The sequence below is a fragment of the Sesamum indicum genome, linkage group LG9, assembly GCF_000512975.1.
Source record: "Sesamum indicum cultivar Zhongzhi No. 13 linkage group LG9, S_indicum_v1.0, whole genome shotgun sequence".
NCBI lineage: Eukaryota > Viridiplantae > Streptophyta > Magnoliopsida > Lamiales > Pedaliaceae > Sesamum > Sesamum indicum.
In genome coordinates this window covers 7,297,562-7,312,849 of record NC_026153.1, presented here as the reverse complement: position 1 = coordinate 7,312,849, position 15,288 = coordinate 7,297,562, and the positions used below count along the sequence as shown (strand labels likewise).

Sequence of the window (15,288 nt, the reverse complement as noted above, 5' to 3'; positions counted from 1 at the left end):
CTCGCACTCATCCAGCTCCATGTCTGTTAGTTGTGATTGGGCCTTCGGGGGAAGAATTTTCGCCAGTGCATCAACTTGATCTGCAGTTAAAGAATCTGGGAAGTCAACATTGAAATGAATATACAGTTTGCCCTTCATGAAAGGTCTCTGGTACATTGGCATCCCTTCATCATTGATGGCCTTGTAAGAATCTGCAGAATTAGCATGCACAAAGATGAGAACCTCAAACTGCATAAGCTAGTAAATGACTCGCATGCCAGCTGCAAAACTTGGGGAAAAAACTAACCAGGCTTGACAACTTCTCCAGGTTGTGATTTGATAAGGAGCTGCCTGCCATCTAAGTGGGAGAGTATAAACTGGAAGCCACACAAGGCCTCAGTAAGTGAAAGTGTGTGTTCCACAAACAGATCCTCACCCTTTCTCTTAAATTTAGGATGCTCCTTTTGCTGAAGCACGAAGACTATGTCCCCAGTGACCGTATCCGGCTGCAATGAAACACTCAAGATAAGAACATATTCATCTACATCCTCACCAAATTTGCAAACCTAATGACCCAAGAGAAGTAGCATAAGACAAGCCATCATACCGCTTCATCAGCTTCCCCAGGGAATGTAATTTTCTGTCCGTTCTGCATGCCCTTCTCAACATGGACTTCCAGGACTTTCTTTTCCTGAACAACCTTCTCACCTTTGCACTGAGGGCATCTATCTCTGTCATTGATAGTCTCTCCTGTTCCTTTGCATTCATTGCAAGGGTGCTGCATTTGCTGAATCATGCCAGGGCCGAGCTGCCTAATTGTGACTTTCATACCACTTCCTTGGCACCCTGAGCACTTCATTGACGCTCCGGATTTTGAACCTTTACTGTCCAACACAAATGCAAAGAAAATATGTTAGCCAGCCACATGAGCACACACACAAATACAAGTAAGCAAGTTATCATCCACAAGAACCATTAAAACGTACCCACTACACTTCGAGCAAATCACATTGCGTGACAAAGAGAGCTTCTTGGTGGTTCCAAGATACAAATCCTCAAGAGACACCTTCAGTGGGTGTACCACATCTTCTCCCCTTCTTTGCCTTCGTCCCCTGCTACTGCCACCGCCTGGACATCAACAAACAGACTTCTGAAAATGCATCCACAAGAAGATAAACCAACACTTCAATCCTATGATAAATTGTCTCACCTCCAAATGGGCTCCCACCGAAGAAGGATGAGAAGATGTCGAATGGGTCATGCATTCCACCACCGCCTCCCATTCCTTCCTTGAGTGCATCTTCCCCATACTGGTCATAGATCTCACGTTTTTCGGGGTCACTAAGAACCTCATAAGCATGAGCAAGCTCCTTGAACTGCAGCGCAAAACCATTTTGCCAGGCTTAGAACATCAATCATATCATCTTCCAGAGCACATAAACAAACAAAGCTTGATAGCAACTCAGTTTCTTTAAGTCACAAACCACAGAAATCAAGACAGAATAAAATCATGTCAATGTTCACAAATTCTTAATAATCGCTAACCCGGGGAGCGCAGGAATATAAAACTACTCGTAAAGACTTCATTAATCCAAAAATGTTTCTCCACTAATCAAAATGAGTAGCTAAGAACTTCTGATTGCACATGTGTCTATGAAACCCTCTAATGAACTGAGTCACACTGTGAAGCAGCTGATACAAGTCGGCTCGCGCCATGAAATTTTGCCAACCATCAAAAACAGCTGCACAAACTATGGGTTTTTCCCTTCTACAGAGGAAATATTAGTAACTAATTTCATCACCTAAAACAGCATTACCGAATGGCATACAAGAAACATAGCAAATCACCAAATCGCATCACCAACCAAATACAATCACCACATAAAAAACAAAATTCACAAGTTCAATCGGAAAGAGAATCAGATAACCCTAAACAATTGTAAAATTCACAGAGAGAAGAAGACGATCATTACTTTCTCAGGGTCACCGCCCTTGTCAGGATGATTCTTGATAGCTGCCTTCTTGTAGGCCTTCTTCAAATCATCAGGGCTCGCCGTCTTAGGCACCCCAAGAATGTCATAGTACCTAGTGTTATCACTTTTCTTAGGCGCCCTACCAAACATCTTGAATTACTTTTAACAAACCCTAACTCAAATCAAATCGATTCAATTAGCACACAGATCGACCAACAGCGCGCGTAGATAGGCGATTTTCAGAAAGAAACCAAAAGAAGGGCTGCAAGGAGAACACCACAGAAGCACTCCAAGAATGCGTGAGAATGGAGGGGTTTACATATATAAGAATCTTTCAACGGTGGAGATCGAGTAAGGAGACGATCTTGACCGTTGGATGCGGCAATGGTTTTTCTACGGTGATTTTGGAGATGGTTGAAGGATCTGGAATTCTCCACCTTTTTCTCTGAATTTAGTTTTTCATTTCTTTTTATTGTATAGTGGGAATGTAACCGTCGATTTCAAAACAGACGGTCAGGATATCTCTTCTGGATAGTTCCATGAAAAGCATTATTCGCGTTGTTATTCCAACACGCTTTTGCGGCGAGTATAACGATTTACTTGCAATGAGCAGAGTAGGCTAACAAGCTTATTAGGTAAATGCAAATACTTGTTAAATTTTCTCACTAGTGTGTGAAATTTTATCTGCCTTTTGGAGGGAAATATTTTAATTACCTATAATAAAATTTGCAAAAAAATACTTCTAACTCATGGATTTTAATTTTTTTTTTTGCATGATATTGGGTAAATTTTCAGTTTAATTTGAAATTAAATCAATCACATAACAAGTATAATATATTTATTGTGTAATAAACATAAACTTATAATAAGTATATTACACTTATTATGCAAATTGAATCAATTTATGTAGACAGGATCTAGGTAATAACTTTCCCATATTCAAAAATACAATCTCAAGAATTCGCAATTTAGCATTTGAATCCACAACTAAATTTTTATTCCTTCGATTTTAAATCATACTATCCAATAATAAAATTCGAGAAAATAGCTAAAAATTAAAAAATTTATGTAACTTTACACAGTAAATATAATTAAAAATATTTTATTCAATTTACATTTTATGGAGTAATTAATAATTATAAAATTTGGAGGCTTTGAAATGCAAGGGAAACATGGACTGGTAATGAAAATTACCAAACTAGGTGATGAAGAGAAAATGCATATATTTCATGAAAGAGAGAGGGTGTAACGATTGTATTAGTCTAGGGATTAAGGTATATCTCATTTAGATTTGAACTTTTTTTAGACATATAGACGAGGTTAATTTTTGGTGTTCATACAAATTGAGAGTTTGTCAAAAAATAAAAAATAAAAATACATGACTATGAAAAAAAATGAATAAATAAATTTTATAAACTTAAAAAAAGAAAAAGTTATAATCTATGAAGATGGTAATTGTTGCCTCATTCTTCGTTCAGGAGTTGGAAGCCTAATATTGGATGCAAATACGTAATCGCTTTTAGTTTTACAGAGCAAATTGTGTATTATCTTGAAATATAGTATCAAAGTCCTGAAGATAAGATTTGATGCTAATCTGAAAAAATTGCAGTTACAGAGCTGCGTCATGGCTGAGAGTTTTGAACTTGCTTTCGGTTGGGTCATTTTGGATTTGCTGTGTGTTTGTGGTAGAAGTCCCTCTTTTTAGGCATGAACAAAGTTACCTAGTATAGAATCACTTGTATTGGACTTGAACACTATAAACTTTTATATAACTTCATCAACAAACGAGTCGTACTTCAACATGCTTTGACACAATTTTGGATTGACCACCAAAATGCATAAAGTCTGAATTTGGTATGAGTTTATTGAATTTATTATCTTGAATATATGTAAAACTTAAATATATTATGAGCTTTAATTTAAAATTAAATTATTAATTTATTTATTTATAATCATATTTGGTGGATTTGCAGTCTCAGTTCTGTTCTTTCATTTTGTTAAGAAAAAGAACAGATAGAGAAAAGAGATGGTGCAAATTTTTGTTAGAACATGTGGTGAAATCAAATGATATGATGGCGGGGGCTAATGAAATTGAAATTAGCGGCGGCCGCTTTTCTCGACAACTACTATCATTTTCATCATTACATTCTCAATCTCCAACATATTCGTCACCCCTCCTATATATGGATTTAGGTGGATTTCTTACTAATTATTATTCAAAAACATATAAGATTTTTATGGTGCGAAAATTATATTTTATTATTATGCCGTAACATAACAAAATTAGTATTTTATTTGAGAAATCACATTTTATGTTATTAATCTAAATTAAGTAATATATCGATTCAATTAATAAATTCAAATCTAATATGATAAATATTTATCTCGTGGGACAATCTCACAATTCGAATATGCATATATTTTCTAAATTTTCTTAAATAATAAGAATTTTGTAATTCTTTTTTTTTTTTGTAATTTAATAAATTAAAGATAGACATTAAAATTGTACCAGCCACAATTCACGTGATTGATTGAACATTGGTGTGTTCAAATCCAAATTCTCTTACTTTTTTGTGTGCATAAAATAAAAGGTAAAAGAAAAAGTCATTGTCCATAAATATTTGGCACTTTTTATCTTTTTAACCAATAAGCAGAGGGTGGGGGAGACTCCCAGGTGGAGTGTCTGCATTCATTTAAGACCAGTAAGTATGACACATTTTATTTATATATATAATTTTTAAAAATTACTTTATAATAAAATATTTTTAATTTGTAGAGTTTAAATTATCTAATATATATATATATGTTAGATAATAAGTTAATATATTTTTATTATAAAAAGTATTGATATAATAAAATAATATATAAATTGGAGAGAGAAATAAAATAATTAATTATTAATTTTTTTAAAAAAGCAATAGCAGATAAAAATTATTTTAACACACCAAAAGAACCATCTCAATAATATAGAGTATAGATATGTATTTATCAATTATTATCATTAAAAATAAAATAATATGAGTATTTTGATTTACTGGGTTTATTATATTAAGTAGGTTTAGTACAAAAAATATAAACAATTCGTTATCAATTTATGCAATAAAATTTTAAATATTAAATTATTTTTCCTTGTAAGTTTGTAACTTGTTTTTTTCCTTACTTTTTTTGCAAACTTTACTTATCAATTTTCTCAACGTCATAATAATATAGATGTTGGAAATACTGCTCTAAATTTGAACTCAGAAAAGTGATTTGCAAAAGAGAGATGGGATCTGAACTGAATTCAAAGAATTGGTTGATGATGACATTGTTATGATTCAGACAAAAATGATGAGTGTTTTCAGGACAAAATTTAAGGACAAAAAGGGCGATGTGTTTGTTTGCAGATGGTGTAAAAAGCCCAATTCTTGTTGAGTTGAGTTGGTATGATTGTAGACCCAACCTATAACTTTGGGCCCAAGCCGAAGCGGTGTGGGCGTGGGTGTGTGTGTGTAATTGCAAGTTGCAACCCATATGGGCAACACTTGGCTGGTTCACTGGTGTCTCCTCTGCCTCCCATCGCCGATGACACTGTCACCCACACCCACTTCCATTTTCCAAATTTAGATTTCAGATCTGTCAAACCCTCCTTCCTTTCTCCCTAAAATGCTCCCAAATTCGAGTTTCTAGAACTTGAAAGTACGTGGTGTACCAAGGTTAGTCTTCTTCTCTTACTCAATCCCGAGACGCTCGGAGGATCCCACTTGGATTCTCCACCGCTGTTTTGCGAATGAATCGGAGTTGGAAAATGTAGTTTCCTTTTTAGTTAGTTTTGATTCCCAACTCTTCTTCTGTACCGTGAAGGTCTGCTCTACTCGGGTTGAAGTAAAATACTTGAATTTGATCTCCGTTACTCGATGGGAATTCTACCTGGTGTTGTTCGAACTAAGTTCGGGTTTACCGTGTTTGTACTTGTTGGTGAAGTTTGAAATTTGACCTGAATTCTTCCTTCTCATTTCTGCTATCACAAATCGATCTACCTGAAGATAAGCAGGAGTGTTTGTTTTTATCATCTCCGCTTTCTGCGTTTTACTTCCGTTTCTTGGACTGCTGGTGGTTTAGCGGCTGTAGGTGTTTTCGTGAAGATTTTTCCGCAGGAAAGCTGCATAGTTCCTAATGGATATATGGGGAAATTTTCTGCTAAATACTGTTTACTTCTTTGTGACAGGTCTGACGGAAATGGGTGCCTCAAAGAAATGGATCAAAGCATTGCTTGGTCTGAAGAAACCAGATAAATCACAAGTTTTAGAGAATGATGAAAATGTAGGTGGTGTTTTTGGATTATATTTCTTCCCTTATCTAATTCCTCTTTGTAATATCTTGTGTTGAATTCGTTTGTAACTTTCTCGTTTTTTAGCTAATTTTCGGGAACAGGATAGAGGAGCTTTATGGAGTTGATTCTGCCGCCCACAAGTAGAGAAAGTGGAGTGGAAATTGTTTTATTGAATGGAATGAATAAAATTGTGTTGCTTTGTTGCTGAATTTAACTTTTGTTTCTTTACGCAAGTGCAAATTGCCATTCTTGCATGGATAACTGTTAAGCTTGTAGCTCTATGGGTATATGTTTTGCAGCATTACATGACCTGTATTAAAAATCTTTGGCTGCTATTAACGTTGTACGCATAGTTCCAAGTATTGTGAAATTGATCTAATGGATATGGTATTATAATCAAATTGGTTTAAATTAAACATGCAGAGATCGGGGAGCACTGGCAAGATTTGGCACCGAAGAAAGCACTCTGTTGAGATTGATAACAGCGTACTTGAAAATGAGTTGAATCAAAATGTAGTTACAGCAATTGAAGACGCCAAGGATGCTAACTTCCAATCAGTTTCAGATTCAGCCAGCTCCCCGTCTACTTCACTTCAGGTGCAAAACACAGCTCAATATCAACAGAATATGAGGGAAGAATGGGCAGCCATACGCATCCAAACAGCCTTTAGAGGATTTCTGGTAATGTATTGGTTCATTTTCTACATTTCGTAGTTACATGCTGAACTTACACTAGTTCTTATATCGATAGAACCGTTCATCACTTCTATCAATTACACCCCCCACCCCAAGACACACACACACACACACACACTGCATTACTGTGATCCAGACTATGTTAAGTATGGAAACCAAAAGATTGGGAAAAGGGGTCCTAACACAAGTTTTGAATGGCATGATGAGAGAGAAGGCCCAAGAATCACAAGAATGGAAATTAACTGATATTGGTTGTACAGGTGTAGCATTGATCTAAATTGGCTGCACATAGTTTCCGATGTCAGTGATGAGCGGTATAGAATAATGGTGTATAGAAAACCTATTTTTAGTTAGTCTTATACTGAATTTAATGATTATCATTAAGTGCATTTATTGTGAATTGTAAATTACAAATCGCATTGTGCCAATTTTCTTATTAGCATATGTTCCGGATGGCCTAAAAGTTTTCAAACTTCTACTTGGGTTTAAGTTTGTCTTGAGAGCAGAATGTTTGTTGTATGCGTATCATTTGTATATCAACTTAATTTATTACGAAGTTTCTGGAAGTGTAATTGTAAGGCAGTTTTTCACAGTCATTGTTTTGCACATGTAAGCACTAAATATGATTTTTGCTATGCAATGTTGCACATATATATCTGGTATTTGGTTATTGAACTGGGTTCTGTGTCTATCAGGCTAGACGAGCTTTACGCGCATTAAAAGGATTGGTGAGACTTCAAGCACTTGTTAGGGGCCATGCTGTAAGAAAGCAAGCTGCCATTACACTCCGTTGTATGCAAGCTTTAGTAAGAGTTCAGGCTCGTGTCCGAGCAAGGCGTGTTCGTATGGCACTGGAGAATCAAACAGCACAACAGAAACTTCAACAAAAACTTGAACACGAGGCTCATGTTAAAGAAATTGAAGTAATCTGCCTTCATTAAAGAAATTCTTTTCTAATGAAATGACTTTATGACTTAATAAAGTTTTTGTGAATGGGTTGTCTGAAATCTTAGAGCATGTGATGCATCTAGTCTGCCCAAGAGTAGCACATGAAAACACAAACAATATCATAAACTTGGTTAGTTCACGTATTACATTATTTAATGCTAGCAGCTACGCTCATATCTAGCTTCGGGTTAAGCTGGACCGTGCCTTAACAGCATGTGGGGGAATATGTCCAACCTAAGGAAAAAAACAAATTAGGATATGCCAAGAGCCAGATTAAGGTTATATGTTTATTGTCAGTAATATCATGTTACTGTGAACGTTCTCATTCTTGTTCAGTAAAGCTGTAATCATTATGTTAATTACATATGCAATTACTATCTCCTCTTTGATCACAAAAGTTAGCATATCAATGTGGTATGGCATGATAAATTTGGATCGAGCCATCTTGCGTAATAAGAATACATGCAAACCTTCTGCATTTGGCCTTGCATGGGCCTGACTTATATTTTAAATATCTAAGAACTTGCGTGATTGTTTTACATTGCTCTGATTCGTTGACTGTAAACCAGGATGGGTGGTGTGACAGTGTTGGGTCTGTTGAAGAAATCCAAGCCAAGTTGTTGAAAAGGAAGGAGGCTGCTGCTAAGCGTGAAAGAGCAATGGCATATGCTTTAGCTAATCAGGTGGATATCTCCATTATCCTCAGTTTAGACATAATTGGAACATTCTGCAATTTGCCCTAGAAATATATAAATGAACAGAAAAAAGAATGTACTGCATAAGTAGGCAAAGTTTACAATTACTGAATGATGAACAATTAATAATATTTCATAACATTCTTTCATGCTCTTCCGCATTAAAGTAATTGCAGGTTTTATCTCTTCGATTTTCTTTATCTGGAACATCTTATGGATACAAGGAAAAAAAAGAACAATAATCATAAAAGAAAGTTGACGTAATAAGGAATCTTGGAAATGTGAAAGTAGGTGTTTTCCATAAGTCTCGTAATTATCCAATGCATCTTAAATAGAATCTCTATCATACAGTGGCAGGCAGGGTCTAGACAGCAGGTAAGACCAGCTGGTTTTGAACCAGATAAAAGCAACTGGGGCTGGAATTGGTTGGAGAGATGGATGGCTGTTCGCCCCTGGGAGAACCGCTTTCTAGACATTAACCTTAAAGATGGGGTGAAGATTCGTGAGAATGGAGCTGCTGATGTGAAGAATGCATCCACAACGCAGCTCAATTCCATAGGGAAGAAGCCTACCTCAAGTAATGCAAATGGGAAGGGGCCTTCTCGTTCAAGCAATAACTCGAACATCTCAAATGAAAAAAGGGCTACATCACATTCTGACGGTTGCAGTTCATCGCCTAACAAGTCAACCAATGTGCAAGAAACACCAGGCACAGTTCTTTCCAGTTCGAGGTCAAAACCAATTCTTGAAGACTTGGTTGAGGAAGCCACCTCAAGGCCCAATGTTGTTTCAAGATCACACAGTAATCCTAAGGAGAGGTCAACACTCACAGATAAACAAGGAAAGAAGCGATTGTCCCTGCCTAACAGTGGTCAGTCTCTCTCTCTCTGCTTGTTACCCTGTTGTGGCTCTGCTGAAAGCTACTAAGTTCCCGTTCTCGTTGTTAATTCTTTTACGCTCCTATTTCCTAACTACCCTAGTCTCAAGTATGCCATCAATGCTGTCTGATTCGTTGAGTCCAAAGAGTTTGTAGATTCATACTTATCCAGTGTGGACTGTCACAAAAATCCTCATAAATGTCCACAAATGCCTGTGATTATCAGAAATCAAGCACATCATGATTCTTTGAAATTAACACAACCTTGATGTGGAGTCACCATGGATCTTTCTTAGTAGAAGTTTTCAACCTGTTTTCTTTTCTACAATCTGATTTGACCAGGACTAGGCGATGGGGCTCAACCAGCCAGGCAACTCAATAGAACTACCGTCAAAAGGTCTCCAACTGCTCAGAAACCTGTGAAGGACAAAGCAAAACCGAACGGGACCGATACAAAGCCTTCAAGACTTAGTTCATAAACCGATTGTTAGCTTTGCATAACAGCACAAGATCCTCTTGCCATATAAAGCAGTGACTACTTTATCTTGTACATAAACGGCGCGTGCTCGTGAGTAAATGCTATGGCACTGTATCAGTTCCTTATTTCCATTGATGTCCTTCACCATGACTGAGTTAAAAGAGATGGGCTTGTTGCAGAAGTAAGAAATGATTGGTTACAGAGTCGACCGTTCTATCGGAAATTATTGTATTTATTGGTTTATCAGCATGATTTATTTCTCCTACCAGAGCTGCTATATCTGTGGGTTTGGTAGCTGTGGATGTATTATAAAACCCCTCTGTTTGTTCATTTTGAGAGTACAGTGATTGTTGCATTTGTTCTGTTATCAACGAATTCAGTCCAGACCCATGTTGAAGAGTGATGTATGTTGTAAAAGTTCCTTAGTTATCACTGTTTCCATTTTCTGGAAGTGATGTTATTCATGGTTATCATCGTTTTCCATTTTGTGGAAGTCATTATCTTGTTGTTATCAACGAATTCAGTCCAGACCCATGTTGAAGAGTGATGTATGTTGTAAAAGTTCCTTAGTTATCACTGTTTCCATTTTCTGGAAGTGATGTTATTCATGGTTATCATCGTTTTCCATTTTGTGGAAGTCATTATCTTGTTATGGTATCTTGGTGAACACAATGTTGTACGACAAGTTGTATTCTTTTCTTTATTTTGGCTAGTCTTAACCCATTGGGTTAACTTTCTCTAAAAATATGAAATTATCTTTTTTTCCGAAACAGGGGTGAGAGTGTGTGTGTTGGTGCAGAGTGTTTTTGTGTACCCATTTATATGTGTGTATTCAATCTAGTGTGTGCGTCAAATAGGTACGTGTCTGTGTGTGCAATGCAAACGGGTGTGAGTGTGTGGGTGCAAAGTGTGTAGTGTGTATTGTGTCGGTGTTTGTATGTGCATTATGTGTTTGTGCGTCTTTTTGTCTGTGTGTCAATGTGTGTTTATACACAAACACAGATAAATGCAGAAAATACACACATTCTGCACCCACACACACACTCATTTGGTATGTGTTGGTGTCCGTGCATAGAGTATATGTGCATCGTGTGTAGTGTTTGTGTGACTGTGTCTGTGTATATTCATGCTGGTATGTGTACACTTAGGGCTCGTTTGGTTCATATGATAGGATTAGATAAGATGAAAAATTAAATGACTATTAATTCTATCTTACACTATATGATTCTTGGTTTGAGGTATTACATATGGGACATTTCATCTAATAATATAATATGGTATTTGGTTGAAAGGATTATAACATATGATTAAGTGTAAAAATGACAAATCCAAAATCCAAATGCCTTTAAATATTGAATTCCCAATCCACCGAAAAAGGAAGCTGATTTAATTTCATTTCTTATTCTAAACTAATTCCAAATCCCGACAAGCATGAAATTCAAGATGCCATTAACAATCCAATCACAGTCAAAAAACCAACACTTTGAACAGAAAAACCACAAGAGAATAGTGGTAGGATTGATAATAAACTTACGAGATAATACTTTCTTGTTCGTTGTCTGTTCACATTTTAGATAAAATCTAAATGTAATTAAATTTCTTATTTTATTTTATTTTTTGTCTATCAATAATAAAATTTTAAATTATGTATACGTATGGAACATGGTGAAGAACTAGTTTAATATCATATTTTGGTGGTACGGAGTTCTTGTATTGTTAATTTGACATCAATCCGTACGAAGTTTCTCCAATGTTCCTTTTTCTTTTCTTTCTTTTTTTTCCTTTTAAAATAAAATAAAATAATATAAAGGTGTAAGATTGTGTACCTACAAACTACGCGGACATATCATATCATAAACAATTATCCAATCAACACTCACTTTAATAAATTTATTCAACTATTGGAATTGATTATTTTGTGCAATTTTTGAATTGATGAGTTTGAATTTGCGGAGGGAATTTAATAAATGTATATGTTGGTAGTATTCATTTGTTTATTAGATTAAAAAAGTAATTTTTTATATATAAGTCACCATATTTTAAAACTCTCAATACCATTATAAATACTTAATATATTATTTTTTAAAACAAATTACTGTTCATTGATTTAACTACTCAAGCGATCTGTAATCAATTAAATTTATTTTACAAGTTTTTTTTTTCAAACACGGCTTAATTTAGCTTTTATCTGCTTTTTACTTTTTTTTTATAAACACTTTATTTTACTACAATTTAAATTTATTTTTATAAAAATTACTTATCTAAAAGAAAAATTTTGGGAAGTTCCCTAAATCCATAAATACAAATATAAGTAATATGTTGTTTTGAGATGAGAAAACAGAAATTGGTATTTAAATGCATTAATTTTGTGTTTGATTTAACGATTTTCATGAGGACGAAAAACATACAGTAAATGTAGCCCCATAAGGAAATAAATGGCTTTATGAAGATAGAGAGGTGAGCAGCATACCTTACTTTTCTTTCTGTTTTTTTTATTGAACAAAAAAATATGGTATTATTCTTTTCTGTTCATTATTTGAATATTTATCAAATCAAAAAAAAAAAAATCAGATTTATTTATTTTTTGTAAGAAAGAAATATTTATTTACGTAAAGTTAACGCCGTTAACTCCACCATCCTATTCCCTTCATATTTCGGTCGATGTGTTCCTCACTTTCCCCACTTGCTTGCTTCTCTTCAGTCTCGATCACTTCCCTGTCTCTCTCCCAACACCCACTCCTCCGCCCTATCCACTCTCACTGCCACAGCAAGAATCCCAAAGCACTCATAAATCCGATCATCACCACCGCCGAACCCTAGTCCACCATCTCATTGAAATCCCATTTTCCTCTCCTCTAAAACCTTTTTAACTCCCACTCAAAAAACCAACCAAGAAACAGAGGAAGAAAAACTATCACCCATAGATATGCTCTCCTCCGCTCCCTCGTCGGCGCTAATTCCAACCCTCACCCTCCTCCTCTCTCTACCCGTTCTCTTCTTCTTCTTGGCCCCTCGTTTTCTGCCTCCGCGCCAAATCTCCATCTCCCTTCCTGATGAGCTCGACGACCTCTCCCTCTTCCATAAAGCTATCGCCATGGACTCCGCCAATTTCTCCCGCCGTCCCACTCATCTCCCCTCCGCCAAATCCCACCTCTCCTCCTCCCTCCGCCGCCCCAAAATCGCCTTCCTCTTTCTCACCAACTCCCCTCTCCATTTCGCCCCTTTGTGGGAACGTTTTTTTTCCAATGTCACCCTCAAACACTATAATATCTATATCCACGCTGACCCTTTTGTCAGAGTCACTCCTTTAGACGGGGTGTTTAAAGATAAAATCATCCCCTCAAAGAGAACTCAAAGATCTTCGCCTACTCTTATATCTGCCGCGCGCCGCCTGCTCGCCACCGCGATGCTGGACGACCCGGCAAACGCTTACTTCGCTCTAATTTCCCAGCACTGCATCCCTCTTCACTCGTTCAATTATTTTTACAATTTTCTTTTTGATCTAGGGAGATTGTCCAGGGATTTGGAGTTCCCCAGCTACATTGAGATTCTTGACAATGAGCCCACTTTATGGGATAGGTACAATGCGAGGGGGGAGAATGTCATGACCCCGGAAGTGCAGTTTGATGAATTTCGAGTGGGCTCTCAGTTTTTCGTGCTTACACGGAAGCACGCCCTGACGGTGATTAAGGATAGGAAGCTGTGGAGGAAGTTCAAGTTGCCATGTTTAAATGTAGATTCTTGTTATCCGGAAGAGCATTACTTCCCTACATTATTGTCTATGCAGGATCCAAAAGGTTGTTCTCATTATACATTGACGAGGGTGAATTGGACCGATAGTGTGAACGGCCATCCACACACTTATCACCCGCCTGAAGTGTTCCCTGAGCTGATTTACAGGCTCAGGAAGTCGAATTCGAGTTATTCATATATGTTTGCGAGGAAATTTTCGCCTGATTGCTTGAAACCGTTGATGGAAATGGCAGATTCGGTTATTTTCAAGGACTAATCTTTGCCACTGGTAAGTAAAGTAAAAATGCTCTTGATTTTCTTGTTTTTAACATTCAGATTCCCTTGGCTGAGTTAGCTTAGTTGGCCTTTTAGGATGGTTATTGGGTGGTTGATATTTTGGTAGTATGATGGTATACATTGGTGGACTCATTATCTTTCCTTGAGTTGTTCTATACGGTTGATCTAATTTACTGCATTATTTGGGGGTTGGAAGATCTGGGGTGGTGAATTACTTGAAAAGTCATGGACACGTTTTGGCCTTTTCTGGTGATTGATTATGATAGAGGGTGTTGAGAATCCAATGGTGATATGTAAGATATTTTAAGCTCAAATTTGCAGAAAGTGATCCTGTCATGTGAACTGCAGGATATTTTTAATTGTGTTTGCCCAATTTTTTGCCACATCAACCCTTGAATTGCAGTACCTAATTGTCCTTTTTCTTGTGAACTATTGTAGAAATTGGAGATATATATATATATATATATATATGTAAATCTCTCTGGGAGCTTTGTTCTTTTGGTTCTTGTTTTTCTTTTGAATCTAAGGTCACAACTCTTTGCTTTTTCATTGTTTTCTTGGTGAGGGTCCAAATTGGGGGAGCTTTTACAAACTTTAGTTGATGTGTTAGAGATTATCTACGTCTCCTCCACTCATTCAAGATTCCCCTTCAAGCTTTTGAATTGATTATATATTAGTTCTTTCACTAACATCAGATTTATGTAATCCTAACTTCAACTCAAAAAAGTATGCAAAACTAGTCACTTAAAATGTGATGTGTCTTCAAAACTATGCTTTGTTCAAAATGTATGTGATCTGATCCCTGCTGATAATCATTCATTGTTGTTGTCACAGAAGAGGAAAAGGCAAAGTTTGAGGCTTTTGAATGGAAGGATGTTGGGCCCATGTGGGATTTAGGCCTTTTGAGTGGCTGTCAAAAATAAAAATGCCCTCAACCTAAGTAACCCAAAGAGGATTCCAACTCAAGCAATGGTAGTAGAGCTTTTTAAATCTCTGTAGTCAAAACTATGTTGATTTAGTGGTTGAAATGGGTTTCAACACCCAGCAAAAGTAGGTTGATTGAATGGTGATGGGGACCCCTTTTGGTCCTTTTGTTGTCTATTCTGTACATATATAAGTGTAATGAGTGGGTGGAAGGTGGGATGTTCATGTATGAGAATGAACATTTTCTTGGCTTCGCATAAAGAGAATGCAGAATTTGCCACTCCCATTGCCTTTTCTTTTGAGTAGATGCATTTCTTGATCTATTGTATTAAGTGCTAAAAAAGATGTGAATCTACTTTTTCACCCCCTTTGTATTT

The 15,288-nt window shown here is 36.4% G+C and overlaps 3 protein-coding genes across 4 annotated transcripts in view; 2 read left to right on the top strand and 1 right to left on the bottom strand.

Annotated features, from left to right (window-relative positions):
• The window catches only part of LOC105171005 (dnaJ protein homolog), a gene marked incomplete in the record, with an annotated part of 2,621 nt that extends 363 nt beyond the window's left edge, over positions 1 to 2,258 (bottom strand). The window contains 6 exon segments of the mRNA XM_011091994.2: positions 14 to 191; positions 287 to 485; positions 587 to 863; positions 966 to 1,107; positions 1,190 to 1,355; positions 1,953 to 2,258. Of these exon segments, the coding sequence (XP_011090296.1) occupies positions 14 to 191; positions 287 to 485; positions 587 to 863; positions 966 to 1,107; positions 1,190 to 1,355; positions 1,953 to 2,102 (1,112 nt within the window).
• On the top strand, positions 5,434 to 10,572 carry LOC105171004 (protein IQ-DOMAIN 1). 2 transcript variants are annotated; one of them, XM_020696775.1, is made up of 8 exons: positions 5,434 to 5,647; positions 5,796 to 6,058; positions 6,160 to 6,254; positions 6,688 to 6,945; positions 7,656 to 7,883; positions 8,478 to 8,591; positions 8,955 to 9,474; positions 9,823 to 10,572. In XM_020696775.1, exons 3-8 carry the CDS (start codon positions 6,171 to 6,173, stop codon positions 9,957 to 9,959), a joined length of 1,341 nt encoding a protein of 446 aa, XP_020552434.1. In that variant the 5' UTR covers positions 5,434 to 5,647; positions 5,796 to 6,058; positions 6,160 to 6,170; the 3' UTR covers positions 9,960 to 10,572. The 2 variants fall into 2 exon arrangements, with proteins under 2 accessions (XP_020552434.1, XP_011090294.1); XM_011091992.2 differs by lacking the exon at positions 5,796 to 6,058 and having other exon boundaries at positions 5,435 to 5,647.
• On the top strand, positions 12,622 to 15,288 carry LOC105171003. Its single transcript, XM_011091991.2, has 2 exons — positions 12,622 to 13,979; positions 14,822 to 15,288. Exon 1 carries the CDS (start codon positions 12,885 to 12,887, stop codon positions 13,965 to 13,967), a length of 1,083 nt encoding a protein of 360 aa, XP_011090293.1. The 5' UTR covers positions 12,622 to 12,884; the 3' UTR covers positions 13,968 to 13,979; positions 14,822 to 15,288.

Coding starts and splice junctions, on each gene's coding strand:
- LOC105171004 (XM_020696775.1), top strand. CDS start 6,171: ATGGGTGCCTCAAAGAAATGGATCAAAGCATTGCTTGGTCTGAAGAAA. Junction 6,255..6,687: donor TTTTAGAGAATGATGAAAAT/GTAGGTGGTGTT, acceptor TTAAACATGCAG/AGATCGGGGAGCACTGGCAA. Junction 6,946..7,655: donor CAGCCTTTAGAGGATTTCTG/GTAATGTATTGG, acceptor TGTGTCTATCAG/GCTAGACGAGCTTTACGCGC.
- LOC105171003 (XM_011091991.2), top strand. CDS start 12,885: ATGCTCTCCTCCGCTCCCTCGTCGGCGCTAATTCCAACCCTCACCCTC.